The 9,240-nt window shown below is 41.4% G+C and overlaps 2 protein-coding genes across 2 annotated transcripts in view; one reads left to right on the forward strand and one right to left on the reverse strand.

Annotated features, from left to right (window-relative positions):
• The first annotated feature begins 126 nt into the window (after window positions 1-126).
• On the forward strand, window positions 127-5,256 carry LOC104956579 (shootin-1-like). The gene is made up of 4 exons (XM_010784084.1): window positions 127-467; window positions 1,762-1,865; window positions 2,722-2,772; window positions 3,100-5,256. Exons 1-4 carry the CDS (start codon window positions 260-262, stop codon window positions 3,208-3,210), a joined length of 474 nt encoding a protein of 157 aa, XP_010782386.1. The 5' UTR covers window positions 127-259; the 3' UTR covers window positions 3,211-5,256.
• Window positions 5,257-7,475: 2,219 nt separating this feature from the next.
• The window catches only part of eno4 (enolase 4), a 16,896-nt gene continuing 15,131 nt past the window's right edge, over window positions 7,476-9,240 (reverse strand). The window contains exons 11-13 of the mRNA XM_010784138.1: window positions 8,820-9,220; window positions 8,289-8,406; window positions 7,476-7,812 (exon numbers count right to left, since the gene is read on the reverse strand). Of these exons, the coding sequence (XP_010782440.1) occupies window positions 7,721-7,812; window positions 8,289-8,406; window positions 8,820-9,220 (611 nt within the window). The 3' untranslated portion in view covers window positions 7,476-7,720. The remainder of the gene's footprint in view (window positions 7,813-8,288; window positions 8,407-8,819; window positions 9,221-9,240) is intronic.

Genomic DNA, 9,240 nt, shown 5'->3' on the forward strand with positions numbered 1-9,240 from the left:
CCCTAATTGTCTTCTTCTTCAGAGATACAGAGCATGGCATGAGGGGGTGCAGAAGTGTATGTATATATATATATATATATATATATATATATATACAGTATATAGATATATGTATCTATATATATATTACACAAAAGTGATATTGCACAACAGAGGTGTTATAGTCTTTGTTGTTATATGTGTAATGTAGATCTGTAAAATCTGAATATTTAATGGTGACCTGTGTTGTGTGTGAAAACTAGAGCTATATAATATTGTTATGATTAAAACCTGGAAGCCCTACAAGAACATTGGTTCATCAAAATCAATACCTCTTAGCAATTTTGGGATCCTGGAAAGCGTCTTGCTAAATAAAAACCCTAACCGTTGGTGTCTTTCCTGCAGTTCTCTGCTGTTGTTGATCCGAAAGGGGAAAGACATCAACACTGACATCCCACTGGTGGGCCAGGACTCTGCTATGACACCAGGTACACCAGGACAGGGACTTTGCTTCTTTGTGTAAGCATGGTGTGTAAGGGCATGTTTTTATGTATAATATTTTATGTATAAGATGCATTGGAATACATCTAACCAGTTAAGACTAAGTCAACTAGAGATGTTCTTTACGGCATCATGGTTCAAACTGTGTTTTGATCTTTCCTTTCTCTGTGTATATGTTCATTTTGTATGTTATTCTCCTGGGGGCTGCTTTCTCTCATGTGTGTCAGTGTAGGACAGCTGGTCTTCAATCCTGTTTCAATCAGATTTCCTCCTTTTCAACCTGTCCTTTGCAAATCAAAGCGAATTTTGTGCATAAAGACAAAAGTTGAAGCAGTGGTGCATGGTAAATCAAACATAAGACTTGATCATTTGCCTATAAGGTCAACGTGACACATTTTTCAATTTGTGCAAACAAAAGGGAAGCCTTGACTTCCGTGCGTACGTAGGAGCGGGTAGGACATGCATGTGAACTGAACAGCTTCACAGTCTTCATTTTGTGACAGGAATATATGAGGCCTCAGTTGGGCGCTCCACGCAGGGGTTTATTGGAACTACACACAGGGCTGAATAGATGCCACCCAAGGATCTTCTACTCCGACACCTGAATAATAGGCTCTTTGGAGGAAAATATTTTACTATCAGTTTATTATTATTATTATTTTTGTGTGACAGTTTAAAGACATCTTACTGACAATACTTCCACTGTGTATGCCATTGAATTTTCTGCACTGGAAAATTAAATATGAACATTCTTTGCCAATGCGTTATGGCAGAAAAATATGTTTTGTCCACATCTTTTGTGAACTGGAGAAAGCCTCTTATCCTCTCAGAACTTTTGGATGAGAAATTGCTGAATAGTGTTTTTACGCAGGGGTTTGAATTGAATTCCTGAGTAGTTTAGATAACCTCATGAACTACAAATGCTCTGAACTCCACAGATGTACTTTGAGCTCTACGGAATGTTTGTGCACGGCAGTGATTATTATATGTTCTATAAGTACAGCCAATCAACCCCTAAAGGGGAAAAGCTGTGGGTTTGGCCAAAGAAACTTAATTGATCCTGGCCCAAGAGGTTTGACTCTTTTTCAAGTTTTTAAATTCAAATATGCTATTTTACAAGAGCAGTGCTAATAACGGCTGTACATTACATAGAGCCCTCACAATCATTTCAACTCAATTGGGTTCGTTGCACTGAGGCAGACTGCTGTTGAGTTTTTGAGAAGCCGTTAATAAGAACAACTAAGGACACGTGTTTCTTTCCTGCTTCTCTTTTATTCCAAGACGTGGATGTCAGGCAGCAGGCCGTGGAGGAAATGATGCACAGGATCAAGAGAGGCATTCAACTTCGACCTGTCAGCCAATCACCCAACAGAGGCAGGAAACAGGTACTCTCAATAATCCACTTAAATGGTGTATTAGCCAACACTGCCTGCCACCTGCTGTGTTTTTGACATTAAGAGACAGTTCAGGAAAGCTTTTAACCTTCAGTCTGAGGCCAGGAAACTGTCAGTGAGGGCAAACAACACTGCAGCGCTGTGTTCTCGCATTTCTCATGAACACACCCCCGCACAGGTGATGACTGTTCTGAATATTCCACTCCACTAATTCTATTCAATTAAAAAAAAGACATAGATGTAATGTTTCTTTGAACGTATGTAAAGTAGTCCTAAACTATGATCGGGTGTGCCGAGTGCCACCCCCCCGTCCTTTGACAGGAACACAGCAGAAAAGTCCAGCACACACTGCAGAGACTTCTCACAGTGAATACTGAGCATTAAGTCAGAATGAAGACATCAAAATGGGGAGTCGTTAAAGAAAGTGCATGTGTGTGATGTGTTTTCCTCCTTGTTCAAATCTGCAGACTAAAGCTAACTTCCATCCATCAATGTGTGGGATTATTTAAGAGCTGCTTGTTTTGATAAAACATGACATAATGGCCAAGACATATTTTAGTCGGCATGTTCCTCCGCCACAACAACTCCGCCAAATTAGATAGCATTAGGACCCGCTCCACCAGGTAATTATAAATAATGAGGATGGGAAAATTGACGTGACTCAAGATGATTGTGTTGTGCTTCTTGTAGAAAGCATACATCGTGGTGCTTGCCTACAGTGTCTCGGCTCTGTGGTAAGAGGTCCCATTTAGCCTCTAAGTGCTGAATGAGGAAAAATAAGTATAATGTGTCAGACTGCTGTTTATTTACCAAACCAATCTTTTCCCTCCTATTTTCCTTTTATCAGAGGGAGAGGCTGCCCTCTAATTCTGCCATCCAGGAACTTAAAGGAATAATGGTAATGGTCCTTTAAAACAATCCAATGTCCTCACAGAGCACATGTAACTGCTGGAACTGTGACTGTGTTCACACCTGAATTTAAAGTTGTATTTGATGTTAAAAAAAAAAATATTTAAACTAAGAGAAAGTGCTACTGCAACATTTATTGAGCTGCAGTCTATATTTACATACACTACAAAAAGAAAATAAGTAGAACTGCAGTCAGACAGATATCTGTAAACACTACCAGATCTTTGGACATGATTGTAAGCTGTCACGGTACCTGTGCAGCTCTAGTTGCTGAACTGTCTCTCTGTCTGTGTGTGTTTTTGTTGAAACTGTCAAGGAGAATTTCGGTAGATTCATCCCCCAAGCCAAGGCGATGCCTCCGTCAGCCGGAGGTGATGAGCTGCTGCAGAGGATCCTGCTGAGGCGGAGGGGCGCGCTGGAGCCCTGAACACACCACGATGAGTCCTCTCCTCACTGTCCGACAGCATTCTGATCCTGGGGGGGGTTTCCTCATTAGCCCAAAGAAAGACATCCTCAACAGAACATGAACCACTGTTGTGTTTCACAGAATGTTAAACTTCTGTCAGAATTCTCTCAAAGGTTTTGGCCTTTGTTGAAAAGGTACTTTTCATGTTATTTTGTGGATTTGTTTGCCAGCGGTTGGAGCAGAGCGCTCTGCTCCTGCTTTCTAAAGGTCACACCACACTTCGTCAGAAAGCAACTGACAAATAGGATTAAATATGTTTGAATCAAATCAAATACAGAAGAGGAATGAAATAATATAACGGTATGTTTCAGGGAAATTAAAAAGTAAACAAGGAATCAGTATGACCACAGTCTGTTTGAGAATAATTGAAACAATACACTGTTAAATATGAAATCTGCAATGCGTGTAGGTGTTGCTCCTGTGCGGTGGGTCATAGATGGTGGACCACCTTTTATTAGGGTTAACTGTTGGAAGAGAGCTTGATTTTTATCATTTCAAAATAAATCTCTAATAGACAACATTCCTCAGGACAAAAGCAGTTTCACTTCCTCTGCCGTACACAGGGTTTTTCGAAATGTTGTAGGAAATGTTCAATTAAAAATAAGCGAATCAATGAGATTTGCTAGAATAAAGACAACATTACAAGGTCATTCACTATATCTGCACAGAGACTGGCCGTAGGGCCTTCCATATCTGATTTGTGCACCATTTTTCATGAAAACATAAAAAAAAGTAATATTTATTTGAATAAAGAAACCATGACACACATCCAGCCGTTCATAAAGCCTTCTCTTTCCTTCTCTGTAACGTGTTCTGCAGTGTTCCCCTGTTGGAGCCATGTGTTACTTCTTCAGAGTTCCAGCTGTCTTCCAGTGTGAGGAAGAAGTGTTTCAGTGTGTGTGTGTTTGCATGTGTGTGTGTGTGTGTGTGTGTGTGTGTGTGCGCGTGCAGGTCTCTCCCCTGCTGTGTGAGAGCCAGGCTGAGCTCGACATCGACATGAGCTTCCACATATCATATGACCCAAAATCAATGTTTCTAATTTAATTGTATTGTGTATGCATAAAATATATTAAATATTCATTTCAGACGTTATAAGCAGGCGTCAGTAACAGTGGGAGGCCCCGAGTGCATCTCAGAAAGAGTAGTCACAAGGTTATGAATCAACACAGAGGTCAAAGCCTCTGAAGTGTGTGTCTCAAACCCCTCATGATGGACTCTAAATGAGACCATCATTAACTAACTAAATGAACATCACTCTGCATTAAAGATACCAGAAACTCAGCAGGAAAATGTTTATTAAGGTTAGAAGTGAGAAAAACGGTAATTTTTTCATAGACTTCTATACAATGTGTGTTCTTTAAACCAATGGAGTCGCCCCTGGATATGAGAGAGAATTGAGGTTTAAGGCTTCACTCTTCAGACCCAGAGGTTTCCCCCCTCTTTACAGATGACAGGAAATATGCGTTCTTGGTTAAATACTGAAAATATCAACAGTGAATTAATTTCATTAACATTTATATAAATCTACAATATCTCCCTTACCTAACCCACAAAGCCTTTTTGCCTCAGCAGTACTCAGTCATTGTGAAAGTCCTGAACGTTGTAGATCCCCCCCCCGACCCCTCCTTGTTCATTTCCTTCACTCACAAACTTGTTTGTGACTTTTCAGAACAAAGTCCAGGCAGCAGCTTCCCCTCAAAATGCATTTGGCCAAAACAAATGGTAATACAGTATATAAGAAGATGTATTTCTGGGAGACAGGACTGGAATCAGCTATTTCTAACTGCTCTGTAATATGCATGTCCAATAAACTTAAGTTTGTCATTTATTGTATTTCATTTAATTTGAATGCTTTTCTGTAACAAACACATTTCCTATCTGGTTTACTGTACTGCATTCTCCCTGCGAGGTATTAACCCTACAATCTGATATTTACTAGTTTTAGACAATAGATTATGTTGTAGTCATGTGAGGACAATCATAATAAAGGGATCATTAAATAACACGTATTTGAATGAGTCCTGAGATGTAAAAAGCTTCCCTCTCTGTTTTGTAACAGTGTCCCTCTGTCAGAGCCGTGCCCTTTGACGATCACAATGACTGTGCTGCTGATTAAACACAATGGTGGGCTGCTGCCGTGGGGCTTTGTTTTTCCTCGACACCTGCCCAAATTTCCCAGACATCTCCTTGAGAGCGGGATTGAAACATGAGAGCTGTGAGCTGCAGGCGATGTCCGTCACCTTTTGTGTGCTGCTGTTAATTAAAGCTCAGGCTTGGTTTAGCACTGAGGTGCAATTTCAAGCTCCAATCCCCCTAACAGAGGGCTGAGGAAATGTCATTGTGGCTCTTCTCTAACTAGATTCCCCAGCAGCAAGCTTCAAACACTCCCATGTCCATTCATCCCTGTGTGCAGGAAGGACACTGGCATTTTATTTTACTGCACATTTAGTGTAGCTGGAAACAGGAAGGATTGTATAAACTCGTCAGTCGTGCAGAGTATTTTTGGCTGTTTTTCTCACCACACAAGCAGCTTGTGAAGAATCTTGGGTATCTTGTTGGAGGACGGCGTGTGCGAGTGGTCGCCTGCTTGAGTAGGAGTAGAATGAAAAAAAGAGAAGGCCTTTGCATTGATTTACATCCTGCCTCCTCATATCCTCCATATCTAATGAGCCTCTTCTCGTGGAGGCCGTCCTGGCACAACTCAATAGTTTGCCAACATGCAATATAGTCTTTGATTCTTTTGTCTCGGTCTTCCTTCCCTCAGCAGAGACAAAGTCAATGACCGGCTCGATTCCTTCCTCCGCCATCTGCTCCGCGCTGGCTCCCTGATGGTGATTGACGGACGTACACACTCGCCGCTCGAGGCAAAACATGCAATTATACAAACCACGCTGTGTCCTTTTCTTCTCCCACTGCCCGTTCTCAGTCTGCGTCTCTTCCCTCGTCATCGGCCGATACAATATAATGTTTGGTTGTTTTTGTATTCTTGTCCCTTCAGGGACCAGCAATTAGGGAGGTCTTTTTAGTGTGTCTGGGAAACACTTCATCTGACCTATTTTGTTAGTAATTTCATTTATTTTCCCAAACATTGTAATTGCCTGCTGTGTGTCCGGCCTCAGTCTGCGTCCTCTCACTGATTACAGGTTGTCAGTTACACAAACACCGAGGCTGCACCGCCAGCAAACCAAGAAACCAAAGAATCATAAAAAAATAATTATCATTTTGTGACCATTTGCTATTTATTTAATTTTATAAATGAAGAAATGTTATAACCAGAAATAAGCTATGATTAGAGTTCCCTATAAAAGCCTGAAGACACAAAATAAAAATAAAATGTATAGCGATTCATAAATAAAGTTAAATGAAGCAGGCCTATTTAGTAACAGCTACATTCTGTGCGTTTAATAGAAAAATAAATCAGAGAGAACTCAATGGACATGGCCGTTGATGTGTTTGTGTGTTAAAGTACAGAGCTGTCATGGCCAATCGAACACAAAAGTATTCATCAAAAACTATTTTATCTCTTGAAACAATTTGTCAGTTGAGTTTTCTGTAGTCATGAAGCTCAGTCATCAAACTGTGAAATTAGATAAAGGTTATTTTTGTATTAATTCCTTTGTTTTACAATGATCTTTTGTCAATATAGAAGGCACGTGAATGTGTATGATTGGTGAGCCTGCCTTTTACATTTGGGGCGATTCAAATATTTTCATTCAGTGGAGAGTTTCATGTTATTATGGATTAAATTAAACATGTGGAAACGTGTTGAGCATCGAGATGCTTACAGAAAAGGAGAGCAGGTAAACTAATTTCTACGTAACATGACTATTTCTGCTGAACATGATTGATGTGGATAATTGGACCTCTGCTATTATTTAAATAAAACAGAGGAGGAGTGAGTTGTTGACCTGGTCACAACCTGCTGACACTTACCGACTGAGGGGGGGTCCCAGTTAAACAACACTCTCTTTCAAAGGGGCAGTGTGCCGTCAATCACTCATCTTTATACTGTGGGCCATAATTCATCAGATCTTTTTACTTGACACAAATACAAATTTGAAACTTAAATGTGTCTTTTTTTTAAATGAATTCTCTACACTATAAAAAGTGCTTGATATAGTGGTGTGATGAAATAATGACCTTCACAGTAGATCTGTTCTGTTTCATGGTGGTGGTTTCAATATGGCTTGTATATAGCTGAAGTAGCGACAAGATGTCTAGGGGTTGAACAAAATGTTTTTATTCAAGGTTATGTTTACCCACTTAGCCTCTCTCTGAATAGCTTCATATTGATTTTGTTACCACAGATTCTAAATAAACCAGGCTGTTAACACTAGAATAATGCACTTAGTTTATAATCAACTCTGCACGCTCTACAGGTGAAATCCTGACATGAAGTCAAATTATTGATTGAAATTATGATTAAATTATGAAACATAAGATGGCCTCAGTGACAGGTATTTTGAATCAGTCATGCACAACCGAAGCTGTGAGCAGTGTCAGTGTTCAGCACTGCTCTCTCACGGAACAGTGGGGGGGGGGGGGGGTGCTTCTCCTTGGAGGCTGTGGGCGACACAGAATAAAGGGATGAAGGGACAAAGCTGGACCCCGGATGCTTCAGATCGCTGAAACGCACTGATGCACTGCAGGCTTCAGCATGGAGCATCAACACAATATTAACTAGCAGCAAACATGTTAACTGTACTTTTGATTAGGCACGGATTAACCTCCCCCCCCCCCTGCTTACAGGCTAAATGATGATGGGAAAGTGAGTAATAAGTAACTCCTCAGTGGCCAATTAACAGATCCAATGCAGGGGGGGGTATTCTTCTACTCACACACACAAGTACACATTTGTATGATTCCACACACAGTTTCCTTTCACGTCCGAGAGAGAAGAGAAGAGAAGAGAAGAGAAGAGAGAAGAGAGAAGAGAGAGAGAGAGAGAGAGAGAGAGAGAGAGAGAGAGAGAGAGACTACTACCTCTCTCTCTCTCTTTGTGGATAAATAAAAAGACCAGGGCGGAGTATAAAACTTACCCAGGATTCCCTGTTGGGACAGTTCTTCCTCTATAGAAATCAGCCGGTTGTATTTAGTCATCCTCTCTGCTCCGCTCAGACCTCCCAGTTTGACAAAGTCCAGACCCAGACCCACAGCCTGGGGGAGAGGGGGGGGAAATGGTGCTGAGGAAAAGAGGGTGATGCCACCAAAGGGAGGAGACAGAAACCTGGAGATACACTGAGGGGGCTGCTGTGTTTACACACTCAATGAATGTGAACACTGGTAGGAATAAGTTGGGGGGGGCCGGAGGGGGCATGACGACTAAAGGCTAGCGCTGGATAACAAAGGTCCCCACACATTGGGCCCATGGTGTTAGAAGTATGGATGTATATATAGACAGAGGACTAGGGCTTTACCCGACAATAAAACAGTTTATCTTCTAATGTAACATATTCACCAAACATTGTAAATAACTTCTGTATTTAGTTTGGTCTTTAAGATGTCAGAAAATATTTTAAAATGTCCATTACAATCTGTCAGAGCCATGAGTGTGGAGGAATAAGACTTACTATATCTGATAAAGAGTCAGCACTGCAGGGCTCGCTGCATGTTGTCATCATCATCACCACTGACCCTGGATCACCAACAGGAAACACACTCATCATCACCACTGACCCTGGATCACCAACAGGAAACACACTCATCATCACCACTGACCCTGGATCACCAACAGGAAACACACTCATCATCACCACTGACCCTGGAACACCAACAGGAAACCCACTCATCATCACCACTGACCCTGGAACACCAACAGGAAACACACTCATCATCACCACTGACCCTGGAACACCAACAGGAAACACACTCATCATCACCACTGACCCTGGAACACCAACAGGAAACCCACTCATCATCACCACTGACCCTGGAACACCAACAGGAAACACACTCATCATCACCACTGACCCTGGATCACCAACAGGAAAC

This window comes from Notothenia coriiceps, unplaced genomic scaffold (genome assembly GCF_000735185.1).
Source record: "Notothenia coriiceps isolate Sejong01 unplaced genomic scaffold, NC01 NC01_scaffold00000667, whole genome shotgun sequence".
NCBI lineage: Eukaryota > Metazoa > Chordata > Actinopteri > Perciformes > Nototheniidae > Notothenia > Notothenia coriiceps.